The sequence below is a fragment of the Micromys minutus genome (genome assembly GCF_963924665.1).
Source record: "Micromys minutus genome assembly, chromosome: 1".
NCBI classification, from domain to species: domain Eukaryota; kingdom Metazoa; phylum Chordata; class Mammalia; order Rodentia; family Muridae; genus Micromys; species Micromys minutus.
In genome coordinates, this window is record NC_137969.1 from 244,720,851 (window position 1) to 244,736,350 (window position 15,500).

General features: G+C 41.9%; 2 protein-coding genes across 4 annotated transcripts in view; one reads left to right on the plus strand and one right to left on the minus strand.

Annotated features, from left to right (window-relative positions):
* Positions 1–7,052: 7,052 nt before the first annotated feature.
* Positions 7,053–14,450, minus strand: NDUFB1 (NADH:ubiquinone oxidoreductase subunit B1). Of its 2 annotated transcripts, none has more exons than XM_080940654.1 (3): positions 14,319–14,450; positions 8,460–8,604; positions 7,053–7,167 (listed from the first exon to the last, which is right to left on the minus strand). In XM_080940654.1, the coding sequence occupies exons 2-3, from the start codon at positions 8,594–8,596 to the stop codon at positions 7,131–7,133; spliced, it is 174 nt and encodes a 57-aa protein (XP_080796780.1). In that variant the 5' UTR covers positions 8,597–8,604; positions 14,319–14,450; the 3' UTR covers positions 7,053–7,130. The 2 variants fall into 2 exon arrangements, with proteins under 2 accessions (XP_080796780.1, XP_080796781.1); XM_080940655.1 differs by having other exon boundaries at positions 8,460–8,601; positions 14,319–14,380.
* Positions 14,451–14,659: 209 nt separating this feature from the next.
* Positions 14,660–15,500, plus strand: part of CPSF2 (cleavage and polyadenylation specific factor 2) — a 28,128-nt gene continuing 27,287 nt past the window's right edge. Inside the window, exon 1 of one of the 2 annotated variants that reach the window (XM_080940637.1) lies at positions 14,660–14,794. The gene's annotated coding sequence lies outside the window, so the exon portion shown is untranslated. The remainder of the gene's footprint in view (positions 14,795–15,500) is intronic. The other variant, XM_080940638.1, reaches the window with a different exon arrangement.

Genomic DNA, 15,500 nt, shown 5'->3' on the forward strand with positions numbered 1-15,500 from the left:
TTTTATTTGTCTGGAGCCAACGGCCCCGGCGCGGAGCAGCCCCCTCCAGCAGCTCCGCCCCCGGCCCCACCCCTCCGCCCTGGCCCACCCCGTCCTACCCACGTGCCTCCTGCCAACCAATCACTACTGCGGGCGCACGTCACGCGGCACGCGAGCCAGAGAGCACGAAACACGTGACCTGGGCGGTGCTCGTCCTCCCGTAGCGTGCGTGATGCTGCGGCGCCGCCTGCTGAGCGGAGGAACTTCTCTCTACACTGGACAATCTTGTGATTCTAGGGTTCTAGATGAGAATCCTCGCGGCCAGATTTTAGGTTCTTTTTTTTTTTTTATTTCTATCTTCTTTGGTACTTTCTGCTCAACTACATGTAATACTTTCTCTCCCACTGAAAACCTCATTCCAGAAAAGTCATTCTCCCAATACCTAGTATTTGTGTAAAAACTATAGCCAATATTTAGTTAGGGCTGACTTACAATAGTCCACTTCAGAGTGCAATTATTTAATACAGCATTTTTCATGTGTGTGTATATTGTAACATACAAATGAAGAAATGTAGTCACGAAGAAATTAGAACAGCACAGTGTCCAACACAGTTGCCTGTTGGAGTGAATATCAGGTCCTGGGGTAAATAAATGCACAAGCTGTGAAGGAGGAAGTGTCGGGTGGGGAAGTGAAAAGTCCAGCAAAATGTTGAGTGGCTCTGGGGGATGGGGAGAGGGTATTGACAAAGATTAAGCGTTAGATGGGCGCAGATCTTGTATTGGTGGAACCATTTTAGGTTCTTCAAAATCAGCACAAAAAAAAAAAAAACTAGGTTCAAAGACTCATTCTTCTAATCATGTACCTGAAGGTAGAGGAAGGAGTATATTGTGTTGGAGGACAGCTGGGCTATGTGACAGAGTTACATAGTATGATCCTGTCCACCATAGTAATCACCTCCCCACCAAAACAAAACAAAAAACCTACAGGAAGTTACAGATTTTTAAAACTAGAGACATGGATGGGGTCAAATTAGGATTTTAGAGAGTCACTGTGGAAACAATACTCGAAACATGGTAGCTCACAACCATCTGTCACGGGATCTCATGGCCTCTTCTGGCATGCAAACATACATAAAATAAATCTTTAAAGTTTTAGGAAGAAGAAGACTTTAGTGAGGAACTGGGTGGAATAGGGTACTGTTAGGAAAGACTTGTGGGTTTCCACTGTAGGTACCACCTAAAGCAGAAGTGATACTCCAGCCAGAAATAGTTGCAGAATGAGTAAGGTCTTGGGAAGAGAAGACAAGGGTTTCATTTGGGGAATAATGAGCTCAAATGTCTGTGCAATATAAAGGTACTTTTGTCGAGTAATGGAAGTCAGGCCTGGAGTTTACAGAAGCTATTTTGAGCTGTGAGGTGAGATCCGTTGCTATTTAGAAGGTAACTGAAGGGCTAGAGAGATGGCTATGTGCTTAAGAGCATTTGCTGCTTCTCTTCTAGAGGACCTGGGTTTGCTTCTCAGAACCCACATAGAGGCTCACAGTGGTTGGTATCTCCAGATTCAGGGGATCTGTTGCTTCTACAACATCCTAGTAGGCATAGTGATGTGCATACGCACATGCAGGCAAGAACTTACACACATAAAATATAAAGAAAAGATTTAAAACACTGAATATAATCTTAGAGAAAAAGAAGAGAATGAAAAGAGGATGGAGAGCTAAGTCTTGAAGACAGAGCAGTAGGCAAGAAAGACGCAAATGCTGATGAAATGTACTGAACCGGAAGGCCCAGGAAAGAATGCTTCAAGGACCAGTGTTACATGCTGCCAGGAAGTCCAGGGACATAGTCCAAGACTCACAAGAGAGTGATCAGTTTTGATGTTGAAATCATTTTTGTGAGACAAGTTCAAGAAAAGAAAGGAAGTAAAAGGAAAGGAAGTGAAGACTAGCTATTGAATCGAAGGAGGTGCCATATTATTTGATGAGTATTTTGTATGCAATTTGCTCTTGAGATAAAACAAGAAACAGGGCTATTCTTATTGGAGGGAAGCTCTTTACCACACAGAATATCTCTAAAAGGAGATGAAGTCCACCTTGCAAGGAAACTAGTGCGATATGGAATATTCTAAGGACAGGGGAAACATTCAATCTTACAGAAGGGCATCTTTAGCTCAAGGGTAAACAACTATGAGGCCTCTGGAAGTTTTTGAAACCCACAAGACTCATGAGGCTCCTCCTTCCCCAAGTGTATATAAACAGTAGAACTACTAGAGACACTCTCCAGCAAGCAGAGTTGCCTAGAAGAGGCTCACATCAACTGAACTGCCTGGAAGAAGCCAAGACCAGCCAAACTGCCTGGAAGGAACACTCCACCCTGTTGAACTGCCTGCAAGTTGTGTGGTTTGATCCATGTTTCCAGCTTTGTGGGCTGTTGTCATGCTGGAGTAGGCTTTGGTGTCATTTCTGCCCTTGTGACTAATCTCAATAAAACTCATTGGTTCACCAAATTGGACTCTGGTGGTATCCTTACTTTGGCCTGTTATCGGTTCTCTGAGTAGATGTTTGTTCACAGTTCCCCAAGAACAGTGTCACATAGCACGGGAACAGCCCATGTGCTTAAGGAATTGTGGCTTAACCAGGAAAAAACACAGCTTCCTCATAATAAAATGAAAACAATGTTTTCTATGTTTGTTTTTAAAGATACAATTGTTTAATTGTCCAAGTGAGTAAATGAAGCTGGGCTACTATAAATGTCTGCACTGGGTAAATTACCATCAGATTTACTGCTAAGTTATGCAGGCTGGGAAATCCAAGATGAATGCTAGATCAGATCAATGTCTGGGGAGGGTTTTATTTTTCCATTGATGTGCCTTTTGTGTGTCTTCATGTGGCAGAAGAGCAAAGAGGACAAACAAGCTCCCTTCAGCCTCCTTTATAAGGACAGTTATTTAAAGATAACTGAAGGGCTGGAGAGGTGGCCCCATGGCTAAGAGCATGTGCTTCTCTTGTGGAGGAAAGCTCCACTCTCGTGACCAGGATACATCCACATCCTCTTACTACTACAGCTTGCTGGAAACTTTGGCCATGACACCACTTAGGTGATAGCAGTAGAGCTGGAGACTCATTTGATTCCTTTCCTGTAACTTACACTTTGCCCTGTACTCCAGTCTTTGCATACAGTGTATCTGTCTCCCACACCCTCTCCCCTTGTTCTATTGCCACTGCTAAGTTCAAACCATCTGGACTCGTGTGTAGTCCAGTAGCCAGAACTATGATCCCATCTTAATAGGTCCAGTTCATGGCATTGGCAGTGACCTTTCACAAGCACAAATCTCACCAACTTTTATTGAACAAGTAACAGTTGCTGTGCCCAGCACTGAGACATAACAAAAGACAGTCTCACTTTCTTCTTCTCCTCCTTTTCTCCCAAATGGGGTTTCTAAGAACAGGCCTTGACCCTCCTATGACAGCCAAGGATGACTTTGAACTTTTTCACTTCTTACCACCATGCCTAACCTGACATATGTGGTGCTGTAAATAGAATCAAGGGCTTTATTCCTGCTTGGCCAGCTCTCTACGAACCAAACTACACCTCCAACTAATCTCACCATCTTAAATCTTAGATAAGGAGACATTCTCACATAATCGATTAAGTCTTAAACCACTTGAAATCCAGTGGCTTCCCAGTGTGCTCATTTTCCTTCTTGCTGCCTTAGAACTAACTGCCCGACTGCACTTCCCACCTTATCTTTCTGAATTCTTTCCTCCAGCCATACTAGCTTGCTTGCTTCTGGAAAAGTAGGGAGGAAAGCAGTGCTACCAGTCCACCTTGTACTTGTCTGTATTAAAGCACCCACTGTATAGACTAGGGTTGTCTATGGGCTACTAAACTTTCAGCTTCTGAAGTCAAAAGTGCATGCTTATTTATTACAGGTTGGTGCAGAACAGTGAATAAATGCAGATTCTTTTTGAGTGAATGGTACAAAGAAAGCATCACAATAATTTAGTGAAATAAAGACAGCTTGCTGAGACAGAAGAGCCATGAAGGGTTGGAGAGAGAGAACTCAGCAGTTAGCATTTATTGTTCTTTAGAAAACCTGAGTTAGATTCCCAGCACCCACAAGGTGGCTCCCGACTGTCTGTAACTCCATTTCCAGGAGATCCACTGCCTTCTTCAGACTTCCATGAGCAAGAGGCATGCAAGTGGTGCACATACATACATGGAGGCAAAACACTTATTTAACCATGTAAAAATATACTCTGGTATGCTCTTTGTTACTGTAGACATGACTTTACTCACTCAGTTTGTGTATCAAGTAATACTGAACCAAAATACTTCCATCTTCCTGAGTATTATACCTTTTAGCTGGCATTAATTTTATTGCCCCAGACCAAACAGTTTAAATGTCCACCACTTAAAATTTTGCAGTGTTTTGTCTCCTGTGTTCTGATAAGAATGGTGGCTGGGGAATAAACTCAAAACTCATAAAGACCTGACTCTACCTCCCAAGTGTGCCAGCATGCCTGGCCATAAGTGCTATTTTTTTTTTTTTTTTTTTTTTTTTTTTGGCCCAGTCTGAAAACATGTCCATGTTATATACTTGCTAGTTTCTTAAAGCATTGTAAACTCACTTTCATATATTGAAATTAAAGGAGTATTTCTAAGTCTTATTCTCTAGTGTTCCCAGTAAACAGTACTATAAGATTTGTCTTCACAGTTTTGAGGGATAGCTGTTACACTGTCCTTAATATTTTTATTATATTTTTGTATGTTTAGCATCTTTAAATTTACCCACACCATACTGGCTGATTTTGTGTGTCAACCTGGCACAAGCTGAAGTTATCACAGACAAAGGAGCCTCCCTTGAAGAAATGCCTTCAGAGACCCAGCTGCAAGGCATTTTCTCAATTAGTGAACAAGGGTGGGAGGGCCCATTGTGGGTGGTGCCATCCCTGGGATGGTAAACCTGGGTTCTATAAGAAAGCAGACTGAACAAGCCAGGGGGAGCAAGCCAGTAATAAACATCCCTCCATGGCCTCTGCATCAGCTCCTGCTTCCTGACCTACTTGAGTTCCAGTCCTGAATTCCTTTGGTGATAAGCAGCAAAATGGAAGTGTAAGCTGAATAATAAGTGTAATCCTCAACTTGATTCTTGGTCATGTTTGTGTAGGAATAGAAATCCTAAGACAATGGCCATATCATTTCATCCATTTTAGGTCATTAGGATTCTTGATATATTCCATGTTTTCTTGTTGTGCTTGCCAATATTTTGTCCCATCTGTTTCCGGGTTTTTACTGTTACCCATTTATATGTATGTATGAATACATATACGTAGAAATGTGTGTGTGTGTGTTGTGTGAGAGAGAGAGAGAGAGAAAGGGAGAGAGAAAGAGAGAGAGAGAGAGAGAGAGAGAGAGAGAGAGAGAGAGAGAGAGAGAGAGAGAGAGAATAAGTAGAAACAACCCAGTGTCCAACATCTGGTGAATGGATATGGAGATAAGATGTTGCCCATCCATACTTTAGTAATTTTCTCAAGAGAAGTAGAACCTTCTATCCTAGAGGGAAAACAGAAGTGTGCAAGGCTCCAGTACTAAGGAAGCTCATTAAACTCCAGAGACACCAAAGTTTTCAAGACACATGATCCTTTCCCCAAGGTTCTATAAGCAATAAAATCACAGGGGTGGGGGTTGGGGGGGGCTCTTCAGCAAGGCTGCCTGTAGATGGCAGCTTTTGTGAGTTGTTGCCTGTGTTGGGGTGTGCTTTTTAGTGTTAGAGCTGCTTTTGAGTCACCCATGCTCTTGTAAGTTAGTAACCCCAGTAAGCTTAGCGGTTTGTCAAGACAGACTTGGATGGAATAAGTTCTTTGCTCTGTTGTTAGTGCCCTTGTCTAGGGTGAATAAGAGTTGGTTCACGTCTCTCCAGGAAGTCCCACAACACCAGAAAAGGAGGATTGACACACAAAAGCAATGTTAGATGAATAGTCATGAACTATCCAGAACAGCCTCTACCACTGTCTGAGCTGTATGCACCTCCACCCCCAAAACAGTAATTTTTAAATTTGACTCTAATTCTCTAGTCTTTCGAAAAAATAATGCTGTTTTGTGTTTGGAAAGTCATTGCCAATTTTCAGCTATGATTTTACCAAACAAAAAAACTAGCACCATCTCTCAAGAGTTCCCTGGAAGCACACTTCCTTAGTTTCCACGGACTGTAACAAGGTACTGGAGGCCAGTCAAGTATAGAGGTTGGTTTTATGCATGATTCTGAAATTCCAAAGTCCAGGGCCACATTCAGTGTTGGCCTTGTTGCAGTCCTGATACCTGCCTGGTATAAGGTATCACACAGCAAGGATACATCTTTTCTAAGGCCACCAGGAATTCAATAGCAGATGTGGTACCCTAATGTCTGGTCTAATCATAATCACCTTTTAGAAGCCCATGGTATGCTTCACAACAGAGATAACATATGAATTTCTAAAGGACACACTGAAAATATGAGGGGGGATATGGAAGTTATGGCTTAATAACACTATTCCAAAAAGAGAAACAGAAAATTGATGTCAATAATAAATGGGATACCTATGTATACAATGATGTGCTCAATTGTTGTTTTTGATTTTTTGAGACAGGGTCTTCATATCCCTGGCTGGCCTAGACTTGCTGTAAATCAGGCTGGTGTTGCACTTACAGCAATATTTCTGCTTCTGCCTCCTGAGTGCTTGGGTTACAGGCTTGACTACCACAAATGGCCTCAGTAGCCACTTTTTAAGACAACCCTGCCTAATACTTGAAGGTTACCTCAACAGAACATAAAAAAAGATATAAATGGTTACCTCAGTGAAAGGTATAAGGTGGCTGGAGAGATGATGGCTCAGTGGTTAAGAGCAACAACTGCTCTTCTTCCAGAGAGTTCAATTCCCAGCAACCACATGGTGGCTGACAACCATCTGTAATGGGATCTGATTCCCTCTTCTGGTGTGTCTGAAGATAGCTACAGTATGTTTATATACATAAAATAAATAAGTCTTTAAAAATAAATAAATAAAAAGGTATAAAAATAATCACACTTTAAATTCTTCTAATTAAATAGTGAAGTTTTTAATTTCTTCAATAACTTTTAAAATGTGAACACTCTGTGATTTAACCAGTTTTTACTTCCAAGTAACTTCTTCATTGGGCCTCAGTTCCCTGTGTGAAAAGAAATAAGAAAAAACAGTAAATAAACTTTAAAAGATATTAAAATAGTACATGTATGTGTATACCTTATGTGTGCAGGTGCTCTAGCAATCCAGAAGAGGGCACTGGATTTCCTGGAACTGGAGTTAAGTAAGCCACCATGTGGGTGCTGTGAACCAAACCTAGGTCCTCTTTAAGAGCAGCAAATGCTTTTAATTACTAAGCCATATCCAAGCTTCCATGGTAAACAAAAATTATTAAAGGGCCAGAACTTCATATTTTTTATATTCTATGAAACTAAGTCTTATTCATCATCTCCATTCATTCTACTCTCAGACTTTTACTGTCTGTCTGTCCCAGTTTAAAGAACTGTAATTGCTTGGTTTATGTGACAGCTCTGTTCTTTCTGGACTTAATGGTTTATAGATCCTTTATACCTTCTTTCATCTTTCTTGAAATGCTGGACATGTGAACTACACACCTTGCAAAATGATACTGGATGCTACTCAGCCTTTTATACCCCTTGAACATAGACATCTATACCTACTGGCAGATGGCTACACTATCTGGTCTTGTTAGCCATGTTAGGTTCAGGCAAGCTGGTGGGTGTCGCTACTCAGTCACCATACGTAAAGCGTATTGTTTATTTCAGCTGTATCCAATCAATACATAGTAACCTATATGAAAATGTGTATGATAGGTTTGGGGCAGCTGCCTGAATTTTGTTTCTACACTAAAATACACTAAGGGCAGGCCTCAAGGAAAAGGGCAGCAATAAAGGGTAATTTAAAGTCAAAACGTTGCATGTTTTCTGTTATATGCAAAATCTAGATTTAAATACATGTGAAATGAAACAGAAGGGACTCCATTTGGAGAAGGGCGCCTGTGACAGGGAATAAAAAGTACAAATACATGCTTGTATGAAAAGGCCAGGCTGAGTGCTCTCAGAGGACATCCACACTTGGGGAGGCTCACAACTACCTACATCTCCAGGGGATCTGATCGCCTATTCTGGCCTATAAGGGCACCCACACACACCATGTGACACACACATAAATAATAGTTTTTTAAAGTCATCTTATATATTAGCTGAAAAAATTAATAAAAGAGAAAATGAAACTTTCAAAGATCTGAAATGGCTAGATCATAAACTAAAACTTGTTTATACTCCAGAGGTACCAATAGTTTCATCTAATGATTAAATAACAAACCTGAAGTATCATTTGACTGTTAACCATTACAGTAGGAAAAAAAGAGATAGAACACCCCCCCCCCCCCCCCCCGTAAAGCTGCCGTGAACTAACCTTTGAAATAGCTTGCTCTTATTCCGGAAGGCGGTTAGCTTTTCATCATCTTTCTTGTCTAGATAGTATCCAAAGACAAATCCCATAGGGACAAGTATATGGACCCAGTGCTCACGTACAAGCTGAAGTAAGGTCATTGTGACTGCTAAAACAGAAAAAAAATATTAAATGAAAAATACAACTGCCTTTGAAATACTGAAATAAATGGCAGGAAGGGATTACTATGGGCTGGGAACAAACACGGCAGAGGGAGGGAGGGTGGAATAATGGTAGATATAATCAATGCCTGCTATATGAACAGGGATTCTACTAATATGTACAATTAACATATTAATAAGTACACTTTAGTTTGAGTTGGAGATTGTTGGTTTGGAGACAGGCTTGATCTTACTACCGTTATATTCTGGAACCCACCATGTAGATGAGGCTGACCTTGAACCTGCAGCAGAAGCTCCTGGCTGCCTTCCTAGTGTTCAGATTACAGGTGTGAACTACCGCATCTGGCTTAAAACAAGTCATCTTTTAAATTGCATCTGAAATAGGAAGATAGCTGTGGACATGAGACTTGTTAAAAGCACAAGCCACTTTAGATTTGCTTGGCATCAGAAAGTAATTAAAACTTAACTAAAAACCTGGCAGTGGTGGCTCACACCTTTAATCCCAGCACTCAGGAGGATCTCTGCTTTTGAGGCCAGCCTAGTCTACAGTTAGTTCCAGGACAGCCAGAGCTACACAGGGAAACGCTGTGTCCCTAGACTAGATGATGATGGTTAATACTCGAGGCAATGTGATAGGTTTTGGATGAAGGCATTTACTGCCAAACCTGACTGAGTATGATTTCCAGAACCCACAGACATGACTGAGGGAGAGACCCACTCCCACATGGTGTATTCTGACCCTTGTGTTTGCATGCACATGCATGTGCACAAACAGACAAATATAAAATGATACTGAAAATTATAATGCAAATTTTTAAAAGATTTATTAATTCATTTAATCTATGTGAGTACACTGTTGCTGTCTTCAGACACACCAGAAGATGGCATCAGATCACTTTACAGGTGGTTGTGAGTCACCATATGGTTGCTGAACTCCAGACCTGTGGAAGAGCAGCCAGTGTTCTTAACCAATGAGCCATTTCTCCAGCCCTAAAATGGAAATTTTTAAATTTACCTACAAAAACAGTATTTGTACTTTGTGTTGCTTCAGAACTTTCATATGTGTAAACTATTTGCAGATGTTCTCATAATGCAATACAAATTTACTATTTTATGAGTAGTGGAATTTTTGAGTAAAAATAAATTTATTGAAAACTTTTTTTTTTGGTAGGATAAAATAATCAAAAAGAACACAATGTAACATGGCCAAAAAAAAAAAAAAAAAGAAAAGAGAATTTATAGAATGGGCACTAGATACCAAGTTATCATGTTTCTATATAGAATGTGGAGTAACTCTTATTATCCTCATTTAATATGGATACAAAAACAGTTTAACTTGGGGGTGAAGAGGCAGCTCAGTGGTTAAGGCACTTGTTCTTTCAGAGGGCGTAAGGTCTGTCCCCAGTCTCTACGCACAGCTCATCATCATCCATAACTTCAGTTCCAGAGGACCCCATGATTTCTCACTTCCAAGGGCACCAGCCTCAAATGTGGTGTACATACACTTACATCCATGCAGACGGAACAGGCACATTCGCAAAATACATTCGAAAAACAACAGTTTAGCTCAAATAGCTACTAATTGCAAGCTGCTGCTCAAATTCAGGTCTCTCCAAGCAATGTCTCCTGAGTCATAGCACACTTCCCTTCCTTTTGAGCTGGTATTTCTGGTTATTTAAGTACTTTTAAGTTTTTAACACTTTACAAAGGCAGATGAAGGAGAACAGAACTGGCAATCAAGTACAAAATAGCAAATGTGTACTGAATTCAATAAAACACCACAGAATTGCCAATTTTCTGTTAAGATTTGTATACAGTGATGAAACAAAACTACATCCACATGCGAATGAATATATCACATACAATGGTTGAGAGGACACGTTCACCCTAGGAGAAGCACCACATTATCGCCAGCAAGTGCTTAGCTTAATCTGTGCTCACAGATTACATTCTTGCTTTACCTGAATTGGTCTATATACTAACACAGTTCTAATTATTTCTCAAATTTTTGAAGAATCTAGTTCCTAAAGTCACAGTGTTAGACTATAACCAATTAAGTTAAAAGTTGCAGTTACTATATAAAGTTCATAATATGGACTATTACACATAGCAAGTTCCAGTTTGAACATCACTGATCTCTAAAATTATGTATCAAGGATGAGATAAATATATACTTACTACTTGCTATCTGTCATGGTGTAATCTGTTGCCTAGATACAGCTGGAATTCTCAACCTTAACTACCCATCAGAACCACCTGGGGAGTCCTTTTTAACCTGGAGAACCTGGCTTTACCTCAAGATGAGGCTGGAATAACAGAACCATTACTACCAGCACTCAGAGATTGATATGATCTGGCTCTATTCAGGAAAGATGAGTTAGGACTATGGGGGCTCTTGCCACATATAGTCTCTTATAGACTCCAGAACTCACCCACTGACTTGAATACTAATGCTTCTTAGAGATTTAAATGTAAGTGAAGCCAATCTTCATTTTCTGTAAGAAAGTTGTCTTCTTACCCTTTATTAAGTAGCATCATTTATATTTACAAAGTATTTCTTGAAATGTTAACTAAGAGCTCACCAAGTGAACAGATTACCCTTAGAAACTTGAGCCAGTTAAGACCATTGTGAAGTTACTTTTAATAGCACTCAACTACAAAATGCTAGTCAACTTCTGTGTTCATGAGACTGTGTTTGAGTTTGGCAAACTCAGTGGTCACCTACACTTTCTGTCCTTATTGCAAACTTAAGGGCCAGAAAGATAACTTAGCAAATAAAGGCACAGGCCATCGAGTCTAAAGAACCAAGCTTGATTCCCAGGACTCACATGACGGAAGGAGAGTTGTCTGCTAACTTCTGCACCAGCAAGTGTGCATGAAAATGCACAAACACAAAAATGTTTTATAAAAAGAAGCCTTTAGCTTCACTGTTTATATAATAGCTGTTAAGACAGCATTTTTGCACTAACAAATACTTGCTGAGCCCCAGCTCACAGCAGTTTAAAATGAGTTCACAGTCACCTGTAGGCTATGAGTCATTACTAGTGGCATTCTACAAGATGAGTTTGGTCTGGCTCTACTTAGAAGAGGTAAGCCATATGGGCCTCTTGCCACATAGGAGCCCCTGCAGACTGGAGGCATAATGACAATGGTACTAGGAAACAGGACCTTCACAGAATCAATCCATGGTTGGCCTCAGCCATCATGAAGGAATCCGTAAGAGAAAATGACAAATTTTCATTCTAAAGAGGCATCTCATGTTACAGTATATACTCAAGTGGCTCTGGGAACAATGCAGTGAACATTATCTACATAGTTATTTTTCTGCAAGTAGATGAACAAGAAGGGCAAAAATGGACATCTGTGAGGCAGAATTTTCCATAAAATGGGTCAGAAGGAAAGTAGAGGGAGGATGTTGGTCATGAACTTCATCTAGTATAGGTGAGGACCTGGACAAGCTTCACTTCAGGTTTTGGGCGAACTAACAATGTTACCAAGAGGACAGAGCCAATTAACTGCTTTAAGGAATATATTCCTGGCTGGTGCTTATGAGAGCACATATTAATAGTCTCTTTAGCTCTTCAGATTTATTTTTATTATTTTTAACTTTCTGTACATGTGTGTGTACCTATGCATATGAGTACAGGTGCCCAGGATGGTCAAAGGCATCAGAGCCCTTTGGAGCTGGAGTTATGAGCCACCCAACATTGTGAGCTGTGAATCCAGAACTGGGAACCAAACTTAGGTCCTCTGGAAGAGCAAGCAAGCACTGTGAGCCACTGAGCCCAGCCATCTCTAGCTCCAGGTGTCTTTTTGTTTGTGGCCCACAAGAAGAATTTTGTTTTTCTCAGAATTTAGAGCAGCTATACTATTTTTGCTTTGTTTTTCAAGATATTCTTTGTAGTCTTGGCAGTCCTGGATCACAGGAACCTGCCTGCCTCTGCCTCCCCTGTGCACCACAGCTTGGTGCTGTACTTTTAAAAAAACAAAACAAAAGAACTGGGAAGCTGGGCAGTGGTGGTACACTTGGGAGACAGAAGCAAACATCTCTGCAAGTTCAAGGCCAGCCTGGGCTACACAGAGAAACCTTGTTAGGAAAGAAAGAGAAAGGGGAGGGGAGGAGAGGAGAGGGGAGGGAGAAAAAAATGAGAATGAGAGAAAGAGAAAACGAGAGAAAAAGAAAAACACTGGGTTTTATCTCAGGGCATTAACGATTAAGGAGTCATCCTATCTTTGAAAAGCACATATTCACAGAGCCACACATTCTGCCTTGGTCATTTATTTTTTAATTTTAAACTGATCCCTTTTTTGGGGGGTAAGCATCTAAGAACTGAATCAGTTGGGTTTGTTTTGTTTTGTTTTGAGACAGTCTTACCGTGAAGCTCTGGCTGGCTTCAAACTCACTATCCCTCTGCCTCATCCTCACAAGTAGTTGGAATTACGAATGTGGGCCACATGGAAAAGGTGTTTCTGCATCATCACTAATTCATACACTCCTTACCACAGGTTGCAGGCTTGTTAAGTAACAAAGTCTCAAGACTGGGGCACCATTTTTTCTTTCCAGGTGAAGAAAACCAAATTTAGTTAAAGTAACTTGCTTTAAATTAAAGGGTAAAGAGTCAGGATTAGCATAGTACCCAGACAATATGTATCCTGATATGGCTCAAGTTCTTATGTTCTACTTTATCTCCTATGTACTGAGTAAACATTTATATAACTCCTATTTCTTCTTTGCAAAGCCATATATATATATATATATATATATATATATATACGTGTGTATATATATATATATGTATACATATATATACATATATACACATATATATACATATACACACATATATATACATATATACGTATACATATATATACATATATACATATATATGTATACATATATATATACGTATACATATATATACATATATATGTATACATACATATATATATATATATATATATATATATCCTGAAATTCACAATGTACACTAAGCTAGTCTCAAACTCACAGAGATCCCTCTGCCGCCTGGGCACTGGGATTAAAGGCATGCACTACCACAACCCAGCTGTTTTTTTAAAAAAAGCAACCCCTCCCCCCAAACAAACCCCACATATATCCTAATACTTTGCTCTAACAGTTTCCTTTCCCTTTTCAAGAAGAAAACAGAAACTGCTGTGAGTCTTATTTTGGTGAGTCACTCTGGATTCACGCTGAAAACATGTAGGCTTTTTAAGAGATAATACCTTGTGTCGGACTGGACCCCACAGTTCTTTACAATCATTACAAAGTATCATCTAAACCATGGAAAACAGAAGTGAATGCGTGGAGCAACAAAACCTTTGAGATCATGACGTACACACGCTGGAAACCAAGCAGAAAGCCATGTTTTGAAAAGGCAGATGGGTAAGTGCGGGTTTCACATTTAGGAGAGTTGGCCGAGGAGGCAAATGCCTGGGCGAATGTTCCCTACTGTGGGCTCAAGAGTCGGACCCTTGAGAACCCTTCCCAGTCCCTCCCAGATCGTCCCCAAAGACGATTTGGTTAAGCCAGCATCAGAGCACTCTGTAAAAGGTCGTGGAGCGGGCAGCGCGCAGTGGTCATCTGAAGACAACCCTGTTTCCCCCTCCATGAGAGCATCCCCCACACCCCTCCCGCCCGAGCCACCACAACGGGTGGCACCGGGGTCCCCAGACCCACCTTCAGACTGGTGCCAAGCGCGACCAAGGACAGCCGCAGGGAGCTAGGCCACTGGCGCCGGCGGAAGCCGTGACCTAAGGAGCTGCCACTCGCCGCGCCAGCCCTGAGGAGAGGGGTGGCGACGGCAAGTCGACGCTCCTCTCTCTCTCTCCTCACGAGTGAGTCCTCTACGTTTTAAGCTTTAAATAATCGTGACAGGTTCTGAATAAAACTTGGATCCGAGCTGACAAGGTTTGCGAGCTTTTGCGCTGTCACCTTCCCTGACCCGGTTCCTCATCACCCCTGCAGATGGTGTCGCCCCGGTCGTCCCCGCCTCAGCCGCTCTCCTCAGGCCCAAGATGGCGGCCACCACACAGGGGCTCCTGCCGGCTGCTCTCTGCCGCTGAGCGCGCGCTAGGTCTGCTCGCTCTCCGACCTGCGTTCCACTAGGGGTTGGGAAGGGCGGCGGACGGTGCCGGGGGAGATTGACCTGTCAGGTGAGGACGGGAGAAAGAAAGGAGCCTTCGGGTTGGGAGGAGGCCCTCAAGGGACTGGGTTCCCACGTCGGCCCGGTGTCGCCCGGACGCGCTCCCGCGGTTTCGGTTGTGACCGTCTCCGTGGTTCCTGGAACAAGCGTTCCGCGAGGGGAAAACTGACTTTTCCACAGGCTGAAACCTCGGGGTGCTTGGAGCGTTCCTATGGTTCCTCCTTTGCCCCTTGCCTTCCCTCCTGTTTGTTTCCTCTGACCTTTCATCTTCTGGAGCTAAAAGTTAATCCGAGTCCTTCTTGGGCTCTTCCCCCTGGTGCCGCTTTCCCCAAGCCTCCCCATCGGTGCCTTTCCCATCTTGGGTTTAGTGACCACGAGGCCAGGTGCCCTCCTAGCTCTTTCAAGTTCAAAGACTCTTGGGAGGTTTATGCCACACCTTGTTAGCATTAACGTCGCGCTCAGCGCTTCCACAATCACTGTGTTTCCCAAGATCCCATTCTTATTTTCCTTGCTTACATACTTTTCAGGAAACCAGAAGTCAGGCCATTTCCAACCCCAGTCCTCTCGCCCCTGTAACAGGAAGAACTTAAGCGGCATCATACCTACCCTCTAACCTTTAATTTTACAACTCCCTGGCCTGTTTCAAAGCCCTTCTTTACCTGTATGAGTAGAGAGACGTCTTCCACCCTATAAACCCCAGGACTAGTCCCGACCCC